The sequence below is a fragment of the Mobula birostris genome, chromosome 6 (assembly GCF_030028105.1).
Source record: "Mobula birostris isolate sMobBir1 chromosome 6, sMobBir1.hap1, whole genome shotgun sequence".
NCBI classification, from domain to species: domain Eukaryota; kingdom Metazoa; phylum Chordata; class Chondrichthyes; order Myliobatiformes; family Myliobatidae; genus Mobula; species Mobula birostris.
The window spans coordinates 113,131,985-113,156,623 of record NC_092375.1 but is presented as its reverse complement, the minus strand read 5'-3'; the positions used below and the strand labels follow the sequence as shown (position 1 = coordinate 113,156,623).

The window sequence follows — 24,639 nt, the reverse complement described above, 5'->3', positions numbered from 1 at the left end:
TTGTAAATATTCTCTGAACTCTTTCCTGTAGGTAGGTGACCAGAAATGCACACAACACTCCAAATTTGGCCTTACCAACATCTTATACAACTTCATCACAACTTTCCAACTCCTGTACTCAATACTCTGATTTATGAAAGCCAATGTACCAAAGTTGTCTAACTGTGATACCACTTTCAAGGAATTATAGATCTGCTTTCCCAGATCAACGTCACCCTGGATTGTCCTAGACCTGGCTGTGAAAGGAAGAAGGTTGGGCATGGGGTTAGCAACCCCATCCTGTAAAAATCTACAGCTACAACAATGCCAACAGAGGCTCCAAAGACCTCAGCCCTGGGAGGGGAAGGATCTTCACCTCAGAAATGTATTAAATTATGTGGTGAAAGTGTAAATCACAGGGCCAGTCAACCTTCTACTGGCCCAGGTTACAGGACTCAGGCGAGCTGCTGTTGGCAGCCTAAGCCCCAGTAGTAGTGGTGGACTCAAGAAGAGAAGAACATTCTCAAATCTTTCTGTTCTACCCCATTCCTTAGTGCCTCACATTCACTTTGCAAGTCTTATAGGAAAGTATAGGGAAAGTGAGCGTACTTTCCTCCAACCACCTTAAAATTAGAAATCCAGAAGAAAATTTCTAAAAGGGAGGTGGAGAAATAGATGCAGGGAAAAAAGCGAAATAAAAAAGGCATTGATAGAGAACAGAAGGAAGTGGCAACTAGTTGGAGAGCTTCAACAAAGAGGTTTCTTTTCCTGCACTTCTCTAAAGCAAGATCCTGATGGCGTCTGGTGTCTGGGAAGTGGTGGGTAGCTTGGCACCTGTGCTGAGGCTCGACTTACCGGCCAGAACTCCTCGGCCGTGCGGATAGCGGTCAGGGTGCTGAGTTCCAGCTTCTCCAGGATGTCCGCATTCATCAGGTCCACCTCCAGCAGCGCCTCCTCCGTCACACGCAGGAAGATCCAGCTGTTGTCCAGGGCAGGCTCGCCCTCCACTACACGGCCCACGATAAAGGGCTGACAGACATCTGTGGCAGGGACAGAGCATAGCCTTTCTATAGTACTGAACACTGCATACCACACACAATTTCAGCTGTTTTAATATGAAAAACTCTGAACTGATTTTACAATCTACAGACTCCTTTTCAAGGACTCTTTGCAATTCATGTTCTCAGTATTATCTTTATCTGCACAAATTACTTTCATTTGCAAAAAAACACATAAAATAACAGAACAGCACAGGCCCTTCCGCCCACGATGTTGTGCCAAGCTTTTAATCTACTCTAACAACAATCTAACCCTTCCCTCATACGTAGTCCTCCTCTTTTCTAACATCCATGTGCCTATCTCAGAGTCTCTTAAATATCCCTAATGTACCTACCTCTACCACCATCCCTCGCGGGGCGTTCCACACACCCACCACTCTGTATAAAAAACACTGACCTCCCTCTGACGATCACCCCCAATACATTCCTCCAATCACATTAAAATTAACCCCTCCATGCATTAGCAACTTCCGCCCTGGGAAGAAGTCTCTGATGCCCATTCTGTCTGTGCCTCTGGGGAGAAGTCTCTGGTGCCCATTCTGTCTGTGCCCCTGGGGAGAAGTCTCTGATGTCCACTCTGTCAGTGCCCCTGGGGAGAAGTCCCTGGTGCCCACTCTGTCTGTGCCCCTGGGGAGAAGTCCCTGGTGCCCACTCTGTCTGTGCCCCTTATCATCTTGCACTTTGGCTGCTTGTCAGTCTTTATCTCTTTATGTGCAGTTTTTCATAAAAAAAAATCAGTTGCATTTCTTTTTTCCTGTAAATGCCTACAAGAAAATAAATGTCAAAGTAGTATATGGAAACATATACAGTAGCATGCAAAAGTTTGGGCACCCCTGGTCAAAATTTCTGTTACTGCGAATAGCTAAGCGAGTAAAAGATGAACTGATTTCCAAAAGGCATAAAGTTAAAGATGACATGTTTCGTTACTATTTTAAGCAAGAAACTTTTTTATTTCCATCTTTCACAGTTTCAAAATAACAAAAAAAGGGCCCAAAGCAAAAGTTTGGGTACCCTGCATGGCAGTACTTAGTAACATCCCCTTTGGCAAGTATCACAGCTTGTAAACGCTTTTTGTAGCCAGCTAAGAGTCTTTCAATTCTTATTTGGGGGATTTTTGACAATTCTTCCTTGAAAAAGGCTTCTAGTTCTGTGAGATTCTTGGGCTGTCTTGCATGCACTGCTCTTTTGAGGTCTATCCACAGATTTTCGATGATGTTTAGGTCGGGGGACTGAGGACCATGGCAAAACCTTCAGCTTGCGCCTCTTGAGGTAGTCCATTGTGGATTTTGAGGTGTGTTTAGGATCACTATCCTGTTGTAGAAGCCATCCTCTTTTCATCTTCGGTTTTTTTACAGACGGTGTGATGTTTGCTTCCAGAATTTTCTGGTATCTAATTGAAATCATTCTTCCCTCTACCAGTAAATGTTCCCCGTGCCACTGGCTGCAACACAAGCCCACAGCATGATTCATCCACCCCCGTGCTTAACAGTTGGAGAAGTGTTCTTTTCATGAAATTCTGCACCTTTTTTTCTCCAAACATACCTTTGCTCATTGCGGCCAAAAAGTTCTATTTTAACTTCATCAGTCCACAGGACTTGTTTCCAAAATGCATCAGGCTTGTTTAGATGTTCCTTTGATCCTTTTGAATAGAACATTCTGGCCGCAATGAGCAAAGGTATGTTTGGAGAAAAAAGGGTGCAGAATTTCATGAAAAGAACACCTCTCCAACTGTTAAGCACGGGGGCGGATCGATCATGCTTTGGGCTTGTGTTGCAGCCAGTGGCACCGGGTACATTTACTGGTAGAGGGAAGAATGAATTCAATTAAATACCAGCAAATTCTGGAAGCAAACATCATACTGTCTGTAAAAAAGCCAAAGATGAAAAGAGGATGGCTTCTACAACAGGATCATGATCCTAAACACACCTCAAAATCCACAATGGACTACCTCAGGAGGCGCAAGCTGAAGGTTTTGCCATGACCCTCACAGTCCCCCGACCTAAACATCATCGAGAATCTGTGGATAAGACCTCAAAAGAGCAGTGCATGCAAGACGGCCCAAGATTCTCAGAGAACTGGAAGCCTTTTGCAAGGAAGAATGGGCAAAAATCCCCCAAACAAGAATTGAAAGACTCTCAGCTGGCTACAGAAAGCATTTACAAGCTGTGATACTTGCCAAAGGGAATGTCACTAAGTACTGCCACGCAGGGTGCCCAAACATTTGCTTCGGGCCCTTTTCCTTTTTTGTTATTTTGAAACTGTAAAAGATGGAAATAAAAAAATTTTCTTGCTATAAAATATTAACGAAACATGTCATCTTTAACTGTATGCCTTTTGGAGATCAGTTCATCTTTTACTCGCTTAGCTATTCGCAGTAACAGAAATTTTGACCGGGTGCCCAAACTTTTGCATACCACTGTATATACCTTAGTAACAAATTTTACTTCGATCTTTGATTTGAATGCAACAAGCTTCCAAGTACACTATAGTCACAGCAAAGGGCCCTTTGGCCCATCTTAAACACAAGAGATTCTACAGATGCTAAAAATCCAGAGTCTATGAAGAGCATCTATGGAGTGGATAAACAATTGTTTATTTTCCTCCATATATGCAATCTGACCTGCTGAGTTTCTCTTCTCCCCCCCCTTTCCACTTTCTGCAGGGACATATCTTTCCCTCCTCCCTCCCCCCCCCTTTTCCACAGGGATAGCTCCCTAAGTGACTCCCTTGTCCACCCATCCCTCCTCACTGATCTCCCTCCTGGTACTTAGCCTTGCAAACAGAACAAGTGCCTTACCTGCCCCTACACCTTCTCCCTTACTACCATTCAGGGCCCCAACAGTCCTTCCAGGTGAGGCAACACTTCACCTGAGAATCTGTTGGGGTCATCTACTGCATCCGATGCTCCTGGTGTGGCCTCCTGTAAGCTGGTGAGACTCAGTGTAGATTGGGAGACCACTTCACCAAGCGCTTCTGCTCCATCTCCCAGAAAAAGCAGGATCTCTCAGTAGCCACCCATTTCAACATCAGTCCTGCCCTTCTCTACTGCCACAATGAGACCGTACTCAGGTTGGAGGAGCAACATCTTGTATTCCATCTGGATAGCCTCCAACCTGATGGCATGAACACTGATTTCTTGAACTTCTGATAATTGCCCCTCCCCCCTTCTTCACCATTCCCATTCCCGGTTTTCCTCTCTTTCCTATCTCCTTACCTGCCCATCACCTCCCTCTGGTGCTTTCCACAATCTTTCACCCTCTAACACAGGGGTCGGGAACCTTTTTGCCTCTGTGGGCCGGATCGCGTATTAATGAGCGGACAGTGGGCCAGATAAACGCCATAAAAAACTTGAAATATGGGAATTACCCATTTAAATACATCTAGTTATGTTTTGCCTCAAATTAATGAATGATGCATGCTAGAAAATCATTTGTGCTTAAGGTTGCCTACCCCTGCTCTAACAGATTGCCCCTTCTCCAGCCTTTATCTCTTTCACCAATCAACTTCTCAGCTCTTTACTTCACCCTCTCCACCTCTCCCGGTTTCACGAATCACCTAGCAACTTGCACTTCTTCCTCCCCTTCTTACTCTGACCTCATCTTCTTTTTCCCAGTTCCGATGAAGGGTCTCAGCCTGAAATGTTGACTGTTTATTAACTTCCGCAGATGCTACCCAACCTACTGAGTTCTTCCAGCATTTGGTGTTCCTTTTGCCCATCTGGTCCAAGCTGACTCAGATTTCCATCTAAGTTTGTCTCACATTCCTCTCAAACTTTCCTATCCAAGAACCTTTTAATTGTCGTACTGTATCTGCCTCGAATCACTTCAATTGGCACCTTATTCCATATATGCACCACCTTTTAAAAAAGTTACCCCTTCGGTTTCTATTGTATCTCACCCCTCCTGCCTTAAACCTGTGCCCTCTAGTGCTTGATTCCCCAATGTGGAACTAATTAACATTTAAAAGACATTTGGACAGCTACATGTAGAGGAAAGGTTTAGAGCAGGAGAGGAGAACCCTTTTGAGAGCATGTATCTATACTGGTGATCAGCCTCAAAGTCTCTCCCATGTCATGGTAATTTTGAACAGAGATCAACATTGATTAATGAATTAGTATCAATCATTATGGATTTTCAGAAAAAAAGTTACGAATCTGTTTTTATTTGTGTATTCATTTATGTACTATTAATAAAAGTGTAGCAGACATAGAATGAAATAAATGAAGAATTTTTGAAGAGGTATTCAACAATTACTAGTCTTGTAAAAAGAAAATATTCATATGATGTAGCTTGACCTTTTCTGAATCTGTTTTTTATTAACCTAGAATATATGGATAGAGAAGCGGAGTTGACGACATTAATGATTGTATTCAATGTAATAACAAGGTCCAGCCTTGTTTTGTTTTGATCAGATTAGTTTTTGGTTTAGTTTAGGTTTTTTTCTTAGTTTTTTGTTACTTAGGGGTCTTTTTTCTTGGGAATTTTTTTTCATTTTTCCTTTTATTATGATTAACTATATCGAGAGTTTGGGAGGTCTATTATATTTGTATTATCTGTAGTTTTACTTGCATATGTCTATTACCAATAATGTAATTCCAATCTCTTTGTATTATTACTGTTACTATGTTTATGAACCTGAAAATTAATAAAAAGATTAAAAAAGAAAATAAAAGTACCAATTTCTAATTGGTATTGATAATGCAACTCTTCACTATCCAAAATAGTGATGTGTACACCAGGCCTGCAAGGGTTTCAAAACGTACCATCCAACATCACATGTTCTTGCAACTGTCTTGTTGGCACCAAGCTGACATAGACATCTCCTGTGAAAACATCTCAACTGCTCGAGTTGTAAAAAATCATTTGCTGCTTGATTTGGCAGTAAAGATGATCATTATGTATCTTTTTATTATGGGTGGGGTCTAGAGAATCAAGGGGCAGCAGTGCATGTCACCTGCCAACAAAATTTTTCCCTGTGCCATTTTGAGCAGGCATGCCGTATGTTCACCACCCCTACTAGGGAGAACCCAAGCTTGACCGATCTATCCTTGTAGCACAAGCCCTCTCTTCCAGGCAGCATCCTGGGGAAACTCTTCTGCTCCTTCTCTAAAGCCTCCAAATATTATTCCCGCGGGGGATATGGGTCAAATGCAGATAAGTAGGACTAGCTGAGGTGGGCATCCTGATCTGTGTGGACCAGTTGGGTTGAAAGGCCTGTTTCTGTTCAGTATGACAATAACTGGGGAAATGTTACAGGGCTAGGTTTTACAGGCGTGGATCACGGAATCAGTGAAATGGTCAATCAGTTATTGAACTAGAAAGGATGCAAAGAAAATGTGAATGGATATTACTGGGACTGGAGGGTTTGAGTGATAAGGAGAGACTGACTTTTATTCCCCCGGAGCGTAGGAGGTTGATGAGTGACTTCATGCAAGTTTATAAAATCAGCCTAGGTCATCACAGGTAAAGCTGTCCCCATCATTGAGCACATCTACAAAGAGTGCTCTTGCAGGAAAGCACCATCCAGACCATGCTCTCCACCCACTGCTCCCCTGGGTCCCACATCACCGGGCTCAGGCACAGTTATTACCACTCACTATTAGGCTACTGAACCAGTGTGGATAAACTCGCTTAATTCAACACTGAACTGATTCCCCAGTCCATGGACCCACTTTCAAGGACCCTACAACCCACATCCTCAGTATTATTTATTACTTATTTATCCATTATTATTTGTTTTGCTTTTTGCACTTGCACAATTTGTCTTTTGCACATTGGTTTGTTGCCTGCCTTTATGTGTAGCTGTTCATCGATCTATTGTGTTTCTTTGCACCTGCTGTGAATGCCCACAAGAAAATGAACCTCAATGTGGTATATAATGACATATATGTATTCTGATAGTAAATTTACTTTAAACTTTGAAATCATGTGTGAGTGTAGATAAGATGGATCATCACAGACTTTTCCCCAAAGATTTGGATCAATAGTGACATTATGAAACAGCAGAACAGAATTAAATAGTTGGGCCTAGGTCCACACATCATCCATACCTCTCACAGGCTCTTCCTCTTTCTTTTCCACTATTGTCATTGATTCATCCACACAAACACCATCCTCAGGGGCAAGGTAGCTGGAGGGGCTGCAGTCCCCTTGGCCGACCGGGTGAGCGGCAGTGAGAGTCACCTCCTCCTCCTCCTCCTCCTGCCCCAGACCGAGGTCAGCCGAATCCTCAGAGATGTCCCCCTGGCTGGCGCTGCCCAGGAAGTTGCCGATGGAGGCGTCAGCCTTGTCCTTGGTGGTGCTGCTGTCGGTGGGCCTGCAGCCCGCCTCCTCGCTGGGGCTATTGAGATAGTGCTGGTAACGTAGCCAGTCGTCACCGATCTGTCCTCGCAGTTCATCCATTCTCTTAATATCCTCCTGATGTTGCAGGACCATGTCTGCAGAGAGGAAGCTAATTGGTCATACGGAGTAATTGAGCACTGCAGGGCTGCTGGGCCAGGAGAGCCTGTTACCACTATCTCTAAATATTCTTCTAACCCTTTCCTATCTCCATGTACTTATCCAGACATCTTTCGAATGTCGTTATCGTAACTATCTCAACCTCTTTGTGCAGTAACTCATTCCATATACCCGCTCGCCTCTGCATGAATAAATTGTCCCTCGGGTTCCAGTGAAAAAGAGACACTTTCATTAATAAAGATCAGTTCAAAATCACTCCTCCACAGAATAGTTTTCACCCTCCCAGAGGCAGGATTATCATAAGACCATCATATATAGGATACTCCTTTACCTTGCACACCTCTATCAAGTCAGAAAAAGACATTGTGGCCAAGTTTGCAGATGATACAAAGATAGATAGATAGATGGAAGTGCAGGTAGTGTTAAGGAAGCAGGGCTTAAACAGATTGCGAGAATGGGCTAAGAGATGACAGATGGAATATGATGTAGGGAAGTGTATGGTTATGCACTATGGCAGAAAGAATAAAGACATAGATTATTTTCCAGATGGGAAGAACATTCAGAAATCAGAAGTACAAAGGGACTTGAAAGCCCTTGTGCAGGATCCCTGACAGTTAACTTGCAGGTTGAGTCAATGGTAAGGAAGCAGATGCAACATTAGCATTTATTTTGAGAGGACTAGAAGTTTAAAAACAAGGATGTAATGCTGAAGTTTATAAAGCATTGGTCAGACCACATTTGGAGTATTGTGAGCAGTTTTGGACCCTTATCTAAGAAAGGGTGTGCTGGCATTGGAGAGGGTGCAGAGGAGGTTCCCAAGAAATATCACATGAATGAAAGAGTTATCATGCAAGGAGTGTTTGATGGCTCTAGGCCCATATTTGTTGGAGTTTAGAACAATGAGGGTGGATCTCATGGAAATCTACTGAATATTGAAATGCCTATCTAGAATGGACATGGAAAGGGTGTTTCCTTGTAGTGGGAGAGTCAAGGACACGGGGGCATGGCCTCAGAATACAAGGACAGAGAGGAGGAATTTCTTTAGCAAGGAGTAGTTAATCTGTGGAGGCCATGCCAGTGGGTATATTTAAAGCAGAGGTTGATAGGTTCTTGATTACTAATGATGTTAAAGGTTATGGAGAGAAGACAGGAGAAACAGGGTTGAGGGGGATAATAAATCAGCCATGATGGAATGGCAGAGCATACTTGCGCTAAATGGCCTAATTCTGCTCCTATGTTTTATGGTCTTAAATAGCCGTTTAACTTCCCAAACTTTACCACTTCACACTGAGGACCACAACCTATCTGTCAGCAAGAAAACACAGAGTCACTGAGTGAGGGTGAAAATGAAAAATTCAAACTGCAAAACAACGCTATGTCTGTAACACAAGAAACTCTGCACGTGCTGGAAATACAGAGCAACACACACACACACAATTCTGGAGGAACTCAGAAGATCAGGCAAAACCTATGGAGAGGAATGAACAGGCAACATTTCAGGCTCCAACCAGACTGGAAAGGAAGGGGGCAGAAGCCAGAATAAGGTGGTGAGGGTGTGGGGGTAGTACAAGCTGGCAGATGATAGGTGGATGTAGTAAAGGGCTGAAGAAAGAATCTGATAGGAGTGGACAGGGGACCTTGGGACAGTGGACCAGTGAGCTACTGACTTATATGACACAAGATTCTGCAGATGCTGAAAATCTTGAGCAATGCACACAAAATTCTGGAGGAACTCAGCAGGTTAGGCAACATCTACAAAGGAGGCTCCTTCTTATTCTGGTTTCTGCCTCCTGATAAAGGATCTCAGCCTGAAATGTTGAGGTTAAGGGGCCATCTCGTTATACCAGAGAACTATTTCTAAGGTAGGGACATGTTTGGCACAGCTTTGTGGGCCGAAGGGCCTGTATTGTGCTGTAGGTCTCTATGTATTTTCTATGTATTCTATTCAATAGTCTTATAAACGTTGGGGTAGAAGCTGTCCCTGTGCCTGGTGGTACATGCTTTCTGGTTTTTCTATCTTCTGCATGATGGGAGAGGGGAGAAGAGAGAATGTCTGGGGTGGGTGGGAGTATGTTATCTGCTTTACTGAGGAAGGGAGGTGTAAACAGAGTCCACGGAGGGGAGGCTGGTTTCTGTGATGTGCTGAGCCGAGTTCACAACTCTCTGCAGTTTCCTGATGGTCACATAGAGGTCCTACCCAAAATGCCTATGGTTGATTCTTCTCCACAGATGCTACCTGACCTGCTGAGTTCCTCCACCATTTTGGTGTGTTTCCTCACGTATGTCTGTGCACAGGGCCCAGTCTGCAGAGGAAACAGACTGCCTATATTCTATTAAGACTCCTGTCCTCAGACTCACTTCTTAACCTCGCAGAGTAGTACGGATGAAGCAACAGCTACTCACGAGACGGGGCCACCTTTTTCCGAACCTCCGGGTCGCTGTCGCTCGGTTCCGAGATACTGGCAGCTCGCACCTTGACTTTGCTCTGCTTGGTGTTATTAGAGAAAAATGAAATAAATAAATGTTTCATCACACAAGTCCTAGGTATACAAAAAGATTGGAGTATACATAAGGGAAATATAAGCAGGCTTTTTCTGGTCACCTACCAACAGGGAAGATATTAATACAATTGAAAGGATACAGAGAAGATTTACAAGGATGTTGCTGGCACTCGAGGGCCCGAGTTACAGGAAAGGGTATGGAATAAAGGTTAAGACTTTATTCCCTGGAACATAGGACAATGAGGGGAGATTTGATAGAAGTATACAAAAGGCATAAATAGGATAAATGCAAGTAGGGCTTTTCCACTGAAGGTGGGTGAGAATTAGAACTAGAGATCATGGTTTTAGGATGAAAGAGGAAATGTTTAAGGGGAACATGAGGGTAAACATCTAATTCTGAGGATGGTGAGTTTGTGGAATGAGCTGGCAGTGGAAGATGTGAATACAGATACAATTGCAACATTTAACAGAAGTTTGGATAAGTACATGGATGGAAAGAGTATGAAGGCCTATGGTTCGAACGCAGATCAGTGGGACAATGCAGATTAAGTTTGGCATGAACTAGATGGGCTGAAGGGCCTGTTTGTATGCTCTAGCACTGTTGTGACTGTCGAGACATCCCACTTGCAGAGTCAAAACAGGCTATTCATCCCAACTCCTTGTAGTTTTTATACTCCATAAAGACTTGGCCCCACCTTCATCTTAGCCCATCACCATCACCAGTCTCTTTGCCTGATCACCCAGTAGTTCCAGTAGTGGGGGCAACAGTAATGGTTCAGTGGACAGAAACGAGCACACATTTAATCATTAAGATTAGAACTTGTGGGAGTTACTAATACACTAATTGAAACATTTTAAACAGAGGAGATTCTGCAGATGCTGGAAATCCAAAGCAACACACACAAAATGCTGGAGGAGCTCAGCAGGTCAGGCAGGGTCGCTGGAAATGAATAAACAGTCATTGCTTTTGGCTAAGATTCTTCATAGGACTCCTCGCAATGAGACATCTTTCCTGGATTACAGCAGCTTTTAGGCTGTACAGGTCATGCAAATTCAGGTCTCGGGGTCACAGCGTGAAAACAGGCCCTTCAGCCCAACTTGTCCATGCTGAAGAAGTTGCTTAAGTGGGCAAGTCCCTTCACCTGCTTTTAGACCATCCCCTTCTTTAAAACACCTTTTTTTTGGGCGGCATGGTAGTGAAGTGGTTAGTGTAAACACCATTTACACAAAGCGCCAGCGACCTGGGTTCAATTCTGCCACTTGTGTTTGCACGTTCTCCCCGACACTGCACGGATTGCCTCGGGGTGCTCTGGTTTTGTCCCGCATTCCAAAGACGTATGGGTTAGTAGACTAATTGGCCACATGGGTGTAACTGGGCAGCGTGGGCTCATAGGGCTGGAGGGGTCTGTTACTGTGTTGTACCTCTAACTAACTTTCCAAACCTTTCCTGTCATGTAACTGTCCGAATACCTATTAAATGTCATAATGGCATCCATACTGTAGTGGGTAGTGTAACTGTAAGGTCTGGTTTCAATTCCTGCTGCTGTGATCGTGTGGGCTTCCTTCGAGTGCTCCGGTTTCCTCTCATATCCCAAAGATGTACGGGTTAGGGTTAGTAAGCTTCGGACTGTGCTGGTTGTTGATGCAAACAGCACATTTCATTTTAAATTTCAATGCACATGTGACAAATAAAGCTAACCTTTTTATCTTTTGACATCTTTTTTAACATATCAAGAAGGGCCAGTTCAATGGGACAGGGGCTGCTACACACACGCGCGCGCACACACACACACCCACCCACCCACCTGTGTCAGGTGGGAATGCTCACCTTTTTTCGTGTGATTGGGGCAGGAACACCATCTGTCAAAGGTTGGCAATCATTGTAATCACTGGGCGTTGAGGATTCCAGAACATTCTTGAGCACGCTTCCCCGAGAAGAGCGACGTCCGGTGTGGCTAATGAGCTTGCCGGTCTTTGGGAGGTACTGAAGTGGGGAAAGAAAGACAGGATAACGTTTAAGGACAACATACGCTCATTTTCCCCTCACCCCTTCCCTTCTCCTCACCTCCACCTGGTCCCCTTCTCCTCTCTTTCTCCCATGGTTCAGTCCGTCTGGCATCAGATTCCTCCTTCTTCAGCCTCCTCCACCTATCCACCTCACCTGGTCTCACCTGTCACCTGCCAGCTTGCACTCATTACCACCCCCCTCCCATCTCCTTATTCTGGCTTCTGCCCCCTTCCTTTCCAGTCCTGACGAAGGGTCTCGGCCTGAAATGTTAACTGTTTATTCCCTTCATAAGTGCTGCCTGACCTGCATTTTAGTCTCAGAGCACTACGCCAGAGAAACATGCCATTCAGCCCATCTACTCCTTGCCAAATTGTTATTCTGCATGGTCCTATCAGCCATTTTGTGTGTGTTGCCCAGCAGACAAAACCTTTGTGGGCAACATAACTACTGTAGGACCCTGAAGATCACCACAGTGCTCTCCCCGGTCACATCAACAAATTCTTTCCCTTCCCCCCGCACCCCACCCTACCTTCCCTAGATTCACGTTCACTAGATACACACTTATTTATCACATGTACATTGAAACAGAGTGAAATGTGTCATTTGCATTAACAACCAACACAACCAAGGGTGCGCTGGGGGCAGCCTGCACGTGTCACCACATATTCTGATGCCAAAACGAACAGAAGCAACAGTGAAACGAAACGAGGCAACAACAGCAAAGCAAGCTCCTTTCCAACCCACCCACAACCACACACACAGACAGGTTGCCTCCAGACCTCCAGTCCTTGGCCCTGGGCTCCAGACATCGGGCCTTCGCCAGCCCTGCTCTCAGCATCATAGGTCCCATCCTCCCTTCAATGACAAGCAGGACGTTCAGTTCCACAGGTACTGAGTAACCTCCCTCATTACAGTATGAAGATGATAGATACTGGTTTCCGATTGTCACAATGCAGGAGCCGACAGCAATGGCAACAACGGGTATCCGAACAACAACGGATTTATTGAAAATTGGTGCACCACGAGAGAACACCGTTTCAGGACAGCCTCACATACCTTTCCACATATGTGATAACACATTACACATTTCGGGTAGCACAGCAGAGGAGCAGTTAGTCTAACGCTTTACAGTGCTGTCTGTAGGAGTTTGTATATTCTCCCCATGGCCCTGTGTGTTTCCTCTGGGTGCTCCCGTTTCCTCCCTCATTCCCATGACGTGCGGGTTAGGGTAAGTGAGATGTGGGCATACTATGTAGGTCCTAGAAGCACGGTGATACTAGTGGGCTGCCCCCAGCCTGTTCTCAGTCAGTGTTGGCCATTAACGCAAAAACAATGGTCTTCACTGAGGGTGTTAATGTACATGTGACAAATAAAGCTCATCTTTAAACAGAAGACTTAGTTAACTGGGTATTGATTGTTACATTTCTCAAAATACAACATTACACATTTATAGTAAAACGAGGTTCGTGTTACAGAATAAAACACTTAATTATCCTGAAGTTTAACTTAGTTAACAGTAAACCCAAGTTTCAGACACAACAATAGTGGCATGTTATAACAATTATCAGACAATATAGCTCTGTGTTGTAACAGCTGCTTCCCATCTGTCTACTGCTGAACCTCATCAGCAGTTCCCTGTTACCATTCAGCACAAGACCATAGACATGGGAGCAGAATTAGGCTATTCAGCCCATTCAGTTTGCTCCTCCATTCCAACATAGTTGATTTATTTTCCCTCTCAACCACATTCTCCTGCCTTCTCCCCATAATCTTTGATGCCCCTTCTAATAAAGAAACTATCAGCCTTTGCTTTAAATATACCCAATGACTTGGCCTCCACAGCCATTTGTGGCAATGAATTCCACAGATTCACCATCCTTTGCCTAAAGAAATTCCTCCTCAACTCTGTTCTAAAGGAACATCCTTGTATTCTGAAGCTATGTGCTCTGGTCCTACAAAGCTGTAGATTCTCCCACTACAGGAAACATTCTCCCCACATCCACTGTTTCTAAGCCTTTCAATATTTGATATGTTTCAATGAGATTCCTTCATAAGTTTAAATTCAGTTTAAAGTCGTCGCTGATGCTGTAAAGTGCAATATTAGTTGCGATACTGCCATGAAGCCCTAACACTCTATAATTTGCTTTAAAGTCCTACTCTTCAGCCTTGTCTGCTTCCAAAGAAAACAAGCCCAGTGTGTCCAATTCCTCACCATAACTGAAGTCCTCCAGTCCAGGCAATATCCCACTGAATCTCCACTGCACTCTCTCCAGCACAACCACTTAGCACAGTAACATATATGACTCTTAACTGCCCCATTAATTGAGAGGCAATTCAAGATGGACATTAACTTCCAGAATCATGTGTATCCTATGAAACTATAGGGACTTGGACAGTTGACGTTTTGTGTTGAGACCCTTCATCTGGTCTGACTGAGAAAGGGTCAGATAAAGGGTCTTGACCCTTGTTAAAATCTTAACAAACATTTAGGTTCACAATAGAGTAAAGGCAGCACAGTATCGTAGGAGCTAGTGTAACTCCATTATAGAGCCTGTGACCTGCCATTGTCTGTAAGGAATTCGTATGTTCTCCTCATGGTCGCTTGGGTTTCCTGGGGGGTGTTCCAGTTTCCTCCTACATTCGAGACGTACGGGTTTGGGTGTTGAAGTTGTGGGCACGCTATGTCGGTGCCTGAAGTGTGGTGACGCTTGTGGACTACCCAGCACAGTCCTTGCTGCTTGGATTTGATGCAAAACAACACATTTTTAAGGACCCCTGTCACCTAGGACTTACTATCTTCTTATTACTACCATTAGGGATGGTACAGGAGCCTGAATATACACGCTCAATGTTTTAGGAATAGCTTCTTCCCCTCTGCTATCAGATTTAGGAACAGACAATGAACCAACTCAAAAACACTACCTCACTATTTTTGCACGACTCATTTAAATTAATTTAAATAAATTTAAAACAATTGATATCTATACATCCTATTGTAATTTATTGTATGCATTGCACTGTAGTTCTGTTATGAAACAACTTTCAAGACAGTGATAACAAACAGTGATTCTGAGCCATGTTGGTTGAGGTTACTTACGGTAAGTTCTGCCATGGTGACAGGCTCACCATCCAAAACCAGCTGTAAAAGACAGGCACAAACCATCAGGACAACTGTGCAGGCATTCTAGGTCACCATCACTGCACTCTCTAACACCCCAACACCACTCACTAACAAACTTAGTATTGTTGGCAGTATCCTGACTGATGCATCGTGGTCTGATTTGGCAATTCAAACACACAGCAATTGTAAGCAACTGCAGAGAATAGTAGTAGTCCAATAACAAGGCTAGGACTGGGGATATGGAACACACTCAGACAGATGGGGGGGGGATTTAAATTGCCACGATGGTCAGCACAGTCTTGATGGGCTGAAGGGCCTACTCCTGTACTACATTGTTCTATTATTTTATTTCAGAAATATAGACCGGTAACAAACCCTTCAACAAACCACACTCAAAGGTGCTGGAGGAACTCAGCAGGTCAGGCAGTGTCAATTACACCCATGTGACTAATTAATATACTAGCCTGTACATCTTTGGGACGTGGGGGGGAACATGGAGCTCCCATAGGAAACCCACATGGTCACAGGGAGAATGTACAAACTCATTACAGACTGCAGTGGGAATGGAATCCGGGTTGAAATGCTACTGTGATGCTCTAAATGCAAATCCCAACAGCAATACCCCCACCCTGAAAAATAAAATCAGGTAGAACTGAACTGAGAAAACGGACAGTCAACATTTCAGGTCAAGACCCTTCCTGAGCTCATCCAGATGGAGGGTCACAACTCGAAACGTTGACTCAATTTCCCACCACAGACGCTGCCTGACCTGCTGAGTTCCTCCAGCACCTTTGAGTGCTTCTCCAGATTTCAAACATCTGTAGTCTCTCATCTCCAAGTACGAAATTAAAACTGGCTTACTAGGGGGACACGAGCTGTCCATAACTCCAGTGGTACAGAGTGTTACAATAATTAAGGCACAATGGATAAATAGATTGGTGTCAAATTGAACAGATTTTCAAAGCCAACTCTGAGCATCCTTGTGGAACACCTAACCGAATACACCAACAGGCTGTGACCCATATTCCCACTCTTGGATGATGAGGTTTCTATGGGACTTACACGCATGAAGGCTGCTTTGGGAGAGAGGTGATAGATGGTGGAGGCACGGTGATTTCTCAGGTAATACACTGGGTTCCCTTCGAGGAAGAGCTGCAACCAAAAACATTACTTGTTACACTCCCGAGTGTTTAAAATGCCGTAGAGAGAAAGACAGGCTCAGATCTCGACGTCCCTGTGCACAAAGTGATATTCCGAATGAAAAAAAACAAAGATCCCTCTGGACCCATCACACACTCCGAGGGTCAGAGACAGTGAAACTCCCTCCACACAGTCCAGTCACACATCCCATCAAACACTCCCGGAGTGAGAGACAGGGTGATCCTCCCTCTGCAGAGTCCCATCACACACCCTGGGGTGAGACACAGAGTGACTCTCCCTCCACACTGTCCCATCACGCACCCTGGGGTGAGACACAGAGTGAAGCTCCGTCCGCACTGTCCCATCACACACTCCGGGGTCAGACACAGAGTGAAGCTCCCTCTACACTGTCCCATCACACACTCCGGGGTCAGACACAGAGTGAAGCTCCCTCTACACCATCCCATCACGCACTCCCGGGGTCAGACACAGAGTGAAGCTCCCTCCGCACTGTCCCATCACACACCCTGGGGTGAGACACAGAGTGAAGATCCACCTACACTGTCCCATCACACACCCTGGGGTGAGACACAGAGTGAAGATCCACCTACACTGTCCCATCACACACCCCGGGGTCAGACACAGAATGAAGCTCCGTTTGCACTGTCCCATCACACACTCCCGGAGTGAGAGACAGGGTTATCCTCCCTCTGCAGAGTCCCATCACACACCCTGGGGTGAGACACAGAGTGACTCTCCCTCCACACTGTCCCATCACACACTCCGGGGTCAGACACAGAGTGAAGCTCCCTCCACACTGTCCCATCACACACCCTGGGGTGAAACACAGAGTGATTCTCTCTCCGCACTGTCCCATCACACACTCCGGGGTTAGACACAGAGTGAAGCTCCCTCTACACCGTCCCATCACACACTCCCAGGGTCAGACACAGTGAAACTCCCTCCACACAGTCCAGTCACACATCCCATCAAACACTCCCGGAGTGAGAGACAGGGTGATCCTCCCTCTGCAGAGTCCCATCACACACCCTGGGGTGAGACACAGAGTGACTCTCCCTCCACACTGTCCCACCACACACTCCTGGGGTCAGACACCGAGTGAAGCGCCCTCTACACCAGGGATGGCCAACCTATGGCGCATGTGCCAAAAGTGGCGCATTGCACCCCAGTGATAATAATAAAAAAGTAAGCCTACTCATGCAAAAAGTATTAACCAAAAACCAATTTGTAGAAAAAAAAATCTATAACAGGAATCCAAGCAGCTTAGAGCTAAAATGGGTTTTACTGAGAATAAATCTAAAACTTAGCAATTATTTTTAGCGATTTTATTATTTCGTGCACATCTTTTGACGAATGTTATCTTCTTTCACATTAATCTGTTTTCAATTTTAAAAAAATGTTCAATGAGTCAAACTAGGAAAGAAGGACTTTTGTTCTGCAGTCGTTCCATAACTGTTCAATACACGTTTGATACTTGTTTGATCCTGAGGCGCCAGGTGTCTGCACCAGCAGTGCGTCGCAGGTTTTTGCTAGTCAGTTTACAATTGACACTCATGCACTATGGAATTGTGCTTTCTTTGTCCTTTGTGAACATCTGCAGTTTTGTGCTTCTTCGAAAATTAAGCCTTGTTTTTACATTCAGTTACCCATCACAGTGCAAAAGAAAATGAGCAAAAGAAAAGCAGAAAGTGATAGCAAGCATAAATTCAATGAACAGTGGGAAAATGAGTTCTTATTTATAGCGGGTCTGTCGGGAAAACTGTTGTGCATTGTTTGTGAAAACACTTTCTCACATAATAGAAGACATGATCTTAATAGACACATAAAACACATCAGACTGAAATAGAAGGAAAACTGAAGCTCGTGCTTGGGTCTGAGTTCTGGAAAGAATATGTGATTAAGGAAAAGGAAGAAATCAAAAGAAGACAAAATATATTTGTTAAAAGTCTCATTAAGGTAAGTAATGTTTATCTTGTTTTTATATTAAATCAATATATCATGTAAAAATGCTAAATATGTCTATATTAACATATTTTTACAAGAATTGAATGGGGGTACAAGAGTTGTATGGCGCATCTGAACTCGTGTATGAAAAAACTGATGCATGGAATGTAAAAGGTTGGCTACCCCTGCTCTACACCATACCATCACACACTCCCAGGGTCAGACACAGAGTGAAGCTCCCTCTACACTGTCCCATCACACACTCCCAGGGTCAGACACAGAGTGAAGCTCCCTCTACACCATCCCATCACACACTCCCAGGGTCAGACACAGAGTGAAGCTCCATCTACACCGTCCCATCACACACTCCCGGGGTCAGACACAGAGTGAATCTCCCTCTACACCATACCATCACACACTCCCAGGGTCAGACACAGAGTGAATCTCCCTCCACACTGTCCCATCACACACTCCCAGGGTCAGACACAGAGTGAAGCTCCCTCCACACTGTCCCATTACACAATCCCAGGGTCAGACAGAGTGAAGCTCCATCTACACCGTCCCATCACACACTCCCGGAGTCAGACACAGAGTGAATCTCCCTCTACACCATACCATCACACACTCCCAGGGTCAGACACAGAGTGAAGCTCCCTCTACACCATACCATCACACACTCCCAGGGTCAGACACAGAGTGAAGCTCCCTCTACACCATACCATCACACACTCCCAGGGTCAGACACAGAGTGAAGCTCCCTCTACACCATACCATCACACACTCCCAGGGTCAGACACAGAGTGAAGCTCCATCTACACCGTCCCATCACACACTCCCAGGGTCAGACACAGAGTGAAGCTCCCTCTACACTGTCCCATCACACACTCCCAGGGTCAGACACAGAGTGAAGCTCCATCTACACCGTCCCATCACACACTCCCGGAGTCAGACACAGAGTGAATCTCCCTCTACACCATACCATCACACACTCCCAGGGTCAGACACAGAGTGAAGCTCCCTCTACACCATACCATCACACACTCCCAGGGTGAGACACAGAGTGAAGCTCCCTCTACACCATACCATCACACACTCCCAGGGTCAGACACAGAGTGAAGCTCCCTCTACACCATACCATCACACACTCCCAGGGTCAGACACAGAGTGAAGCTCCATCTACACCGTCCCATCACACACTCCCAGGGTCAGACACAGAGTGAAGCTCCCTCTACACTGTCCCATCACACACTCCCAGGGTCAGACACAGAGTGAAGCTCCCTCTACACCGTCCCATCACACACCCCCAGGGTCAGACACAGAGTGAAGCTCCATCTACACCGTCCCATCACACACTCCCGGGGTCAGACACAGAGTGAATCTCCCTCTACACCATACCATCACACACTCCCAGGGTCAGACACAGAGTGAATCTCCCTCCACACTGTCCCATCACACACTCCCAGGGTCAGACACAGAGTGAAGCTCCCTCCACACTGTCCCATTACACAATCCCAGGGTCAGACACAGAGTGAAGCTCCCTCTACACCATACCATCACACACTCCCAGGGTCAGACACAGAGTGAAGCTCCCTCTACACCATACCATCACACACTCCCAGGGTCAGACACAGAGTGAAGCTCCCTCTATACTGTCCCATCACACACTCCCAGGGTCAGACACAGAGTGAAGCTCCCTCTACACCGTCCCATCACACACTCCCAGGGTCAGACACAGAGTGAAGCTCCATCTACACCGTCCCATCACACACTCCCGGGGTCAGACACAGAGTGAATCTCCCCCTACACCATACCATCACACACTCCCAGGGTCAGACACAGAGTGAATCTCCCTCCACACTGTCCCATCACACACTCCCAGGGTCAGACACAGAGTGAAGCTCCCTCCACACTGTCCCATTACACAATCCCAGGGTCAGACACAGAGTGAAGCTCCCTCTACACCATACCATCACACACTCCCAGGGTCAGACACAGAGTGAATCTCCCTCTACACCATACCATCACACACTCCCAGGGTCAGACACAGAGTGAATCTCCCTCCACACTGTCCCATCACACACTCCCAGGGTCAGACACAGAGTGAAGCTCCCTCCACACTGTCCCATTACACAATCCCAGGGTCAGACACAGAGTGAAGCTCCCTCTACACCATACCATCACACACTCCCAGGGTCAGACACAGAGTGAAGCTCCCTCTACACCATACCATCACACACTCCCAGGGTCAGACACAGAGTGAAGCTCCATCTGCACCGTCCCATCACACACTCCCGGGGTCAGACACAGAGTGAAGCTCCCTCTGTACTGTCCCATCACACACTCCCAGGGTCAGACACAGAGTGAAGCTCCCTCCACACTGTCCCATTACACAATCCCAGGGTCAGACACAGAGTGAAGCTCCCTCTACACCATACCATCACACACTCCCAGGGTCAGACACAGAGTGAAGCTCCCTCTACACCATACCATCACACACTCCCAGGGTCAGACACAGAGTGAAGCTCCCTCTACACCATACCATCACACACTCCCAGGGTCAGACACAGAGTGAAGCTCCATCTACACCGTCCCATCACACACTCCCGGGGTCAGACACAGAGTGAAGCTCCCTCTGCACTGTCCCATCACATACTCCCAGGGTCAGACACAGAGTGAAGCTCCCTCTACACCGTCCCATCACACACTCCCGGGGTCAGACACAGAGTGAAGCTCCCTCTACACCATCCCATCACACACTCCCAGGGTCAGACACAGAGTGAAGTTCCCTCTACACTGTCCCATCACACACTCCCGGGTGAAGCTCCCTCTTTGTACCATCAACATTTAAGAGAAATTTGGATAGGTATATGATTGGGTGGGGTACAGAGGGCTAGTCTGGGTGCAGGTCAATGGGACGAGGCAGATTAACAGATCAGCACATACTAGATGGGCCAAAGGGCCTGTTTGTGTTGTAGTAGTCTATGACTCTATGATCCCTCCTCCAGTCGGTTCCACCGGGAGTCGGCCAATACCTTCACTGGGATGTTGTCGGCTCCCTGCCGATTGCTGGATGCTATTTGCAGGTGGATTAAAAGGTTAGATTTTTTTCAAAATTAAATTTATTTGTCACGTGTACATCGAAACATACAGTGAAATGTGTTGACTGTATTAATATCGAACACAATCGGTGGATGTGCTGGGAGCAGTCTGCAAATGTCAGAGTTCCAGCTCCGACACAGCATACCCACAACTTATTAATTGTAACCCGTGTGTCTTTGGGATGTGGAAGGAAATCACAGCAACCAGTGGAAATCCACACTGTCACAGGGAAAATGTACAAACTCCAAGACGGAGTTAAGAACCCTGCTCTTCAATCACCGGTGATGTGAAACGATGCACTAACGGCTCCCTCCCTCCAGAATGAATGGCTCATCACTCAGCATGACCAGGCCAGCAGTTCTGTCAGCTCGTGGTGACCCACTGCCTCCTGTGCTCACCTCCTTAAGCTGATGGAGATGCGAGAGCGGGGCAAGCTTGGCATGCTCACAGATCACGTTATAAGCCAGGTCCAGGCACTTCAGGTGTGACAACAGCTCCAACCCTGGAAACAAAAGTACACTGGAAGGTGACGTGTGCTGGCATGCAAGCAGTATAGAAAGACTGTAGGTTAATGGAGCTAAGCTTTAATGACATGTACATCGAAACATATAATGAAATGTGTCATTTGCATAAGACATAGGCCATTCAGCCCATCAAATTTGTTCCACCCATTCCACCATGACAGATTTATTACCCCTCTCATTCCCATTCTCCTGCCTTCTTCACGTAACTTTTGACACCTTTACTAATCAGGAACCTATCAACCTCCATTCTAAATATACCCAGTGACTTGGCCTCTAAAGCCATCTGTGGGAATTAATTCCACCGATTCACCACCATTTAGCTAACAAAAAAAAACCTCCTGAGCTCTGTTCTAAAGGGATGCTCTAATATGATGGGTCATTTTTTAAAAATGGACATGGGAACAGAGTATTGGAGTGGATGAAGGAACTTAGTGCAATGGGACAAGTCAAGAATGCTATTATATTTTTAAAAAAAGGGCGGTATATAAGCTCTGACTTTGTTAGTAGCAGCAAGGCACTTAAAAGCAACAGTTACTACTAAACTTTTACTCCTTGTGGAGCCCAGAATTAAACAGTACTGCTGTAGGCTAACATGTGGGAAACATTAATCCTTTAAAGAGCAAGCAGAAGTTTACCAGAATGGTCCCAGGGATAAGGCACGTTCAGTTAAGTGGAGAGGCTGTATGAACCTGGGTTTGTTTTCCCTGGATTAAGATTAAGATTCGGGTATAATAAATGGGGAGAAAGCTGTTCCCATGTGGTAGAAGAATGACGAATTGAGAGCACGTTCTAGATTCTGACTGTCTACTCTATTTATGCCTCTCAATGTTTTATATGCCTAGAGCTGCAGTTTAGGAGAATAACACGAAGGGTACCCATAGGCAGGGGTGCCATAGTATCACATACATACACACTCTCACACACCGTGTGGATCATAGCGCCTGGACTGTGCTCTACTCTTCTATGTTCTATGCAACCACAATATGTTGAAACCCAGAGTCAAAGATTCTAGCAAATTTCAACAGATGAGAGCATTCAAATTGGTTGCATCGCCATCGGGTATGGAGGTACCAATGCACAAGATCTGAAAAAGCTGCAGAGGATTGTAAAGTCAGCCAGCTCCGTCAGGGCCTCAACTTTCCCCGTCATTGAGGAAGGCGATGCCTCAGGGCAAGATCTTTCATTAAGGACCCTCATTATCTACAGCATGCCCTCTTCTCACAACTACCCTCAGGCAGGAGGTACAGGAACCTGGAGATATAAACTCAATCTTTAAGAACAGTTTCTTCGTCCCTGCCAGCAGATAGTGAACTATGAACGCTACCACTTTATTTTTCAATTACTTGTTTATTTATTTTTATATATGTATATATTTTTAAATTGTCATTTATAGCATATCTTATTCTTACAATGTACTGCTGCCGCAAACCAACAAATTTCACACTATACATTAGTGATAATAAACTGGATTTGGATGGTCAGAGCTATGTAGACTTGATGAGCCTCCTCCTGTGTTGCAAGGGAAGAGAAATGAAGCACTCAGAACAATCAAGTCCCCTTGCCTTGGATGAGGTACTGGGAACCAAGAACAAAAGGGGCACAGTGAAGGAAGCTTACGTAATTGACATCTGATCAGTCTCAATTGCTGTAGTGTCACGTACACACTCTTCCTCACGCACAGTCTAACCTATATATCATAATGGCAGAGAACAGGAGTGAAGCCTCTTCTCCTCTCCCACCAATGCCCTGACACTGCTTCAGGAATATCAAGCCAACTTTGTGGGATCAGCCTTACCAGTGATATCATCCAGTTCATTGTTGCGTAGGACTAAAGTGACCAGCTGGACCCGGGAGGAGGAATTGAAGATGGGCACCTTCTCCAGAAGGTTGTAGCTCAGGTTCACGTACACCAGTTCTGACAGCAGCTGAGGGAGGGAAGGGAGAGAGGGAAGGCCAGGAACAAGCAACAATTGATTAAAAATGATTCTTCTCTTACTCTGTGAGGCTCAAATTTTAAATCTGCCTCCAATTCGTGGCAGTGCGGAGGAGCATGGGGCGGGGGGGAGGCTCCGGATTGTGGCAGTGCGGAGGAGCATGGGGGGGGGGGGTGCCTCCAGATCGTAGCAGTGCGGAGGGGTGCGGGAGGGCCTCCGGACTGTGGCGGTCCAGAGGGGCACGGGGGGGGGGGGGGGGCGCTGTCTGGATCGTGGCAGTGCAGAGGAGCACGGGGGCCTTGGGGTTCACTTCCATAGATCTCTCAAAGTTGGCGCACAAGTTAACAGGGTGCTTAAGACGACATATGGTGTGTTAGGTTTCATTAGTCAGAGGATTGAGTTCAAGAGCCACAAACTAATGTTGCAGCCCTGTAAAACTCTGGTTAGACCACACTTGGTGGTCTATTATGTCAGTTCTGGTCATCTCATTATAGGGAGGATGTAAAAGCTTTAGATAAGGTACAGAGGAGATTTACCAGGATGCTGCCTGGGATGGAGATCATGTCTTATGAGGATAAAGTCAGAATCAAGTTTATCACTGACATGTACTGGACTGTGTAAAAGTCTTAGGCACATTTATATAGCTAGAGCGCCCAAGACTTTTGCACAGTACTGTAGATCATGTCTTTCTAGATACCAAACATTACTTAACACTACTGAGCTAATACATAGCTAAGCACTATACAGAGTATATATAAAAACCCCATTTCCAGAAAAGTTGGGATATTTTCCAAAATGCAATAAAAACAAAAATCTGTGATATGTTAATTCATGTGAACCTTTATTTAACTG

General features: G+C 45.5%; 1 protein-coding gene across 5 annotated transcripts in view; it reads right to left on the bottom strand.

Moving 5' to 3' along the window:
* stk11ip (serine/threonine kinase 11 interacting protein) overlaps positions 1–24,639 on the bottom strand; it is a 147,657-nt gene that overhangs the window by 74,915 nt on the left and 48,103 nt on the right. For 4 of the 5 annotated variants that reach the window (XM_072261034.1, XM_072261036.1, XM_072261037.1 and 1 more), the window contains 8 exons: positions 23,649–23,778; positions 21,728–21,831; positions 16,188–16,277; positions 15,102–15,143; positions 11,825–11,980; positions 9,899–9,983; positions 7,087–7,473; positions 835–1,019 (listed from right to left, as the gene is read on the bottom strand). In XM_072261034.1, the coding sequence (XP_072117135.1) occupies positions 835–1,019; positions 7,087–7,473; positions 9,899–9,983; positions 11,825–11,980; positions 15,102–15,143; positions 16,188–16,277; positions 21,728–21,831; positions 23,649–23,778 (1,179 nt within the window). The remainder of the gene's footprint in view (positions 1–834; positions 1,020–7,086; positions 7,474–9,898; positions 9,984–11,824; positions 11,981–15,101; positions 15,144–16,187; positions 16,278–21,727; positions 21,832–23,648; positions 23,779–24,639) is intronic. The other variant, XM_072261035.1, reaches the window with a different exon arrangement.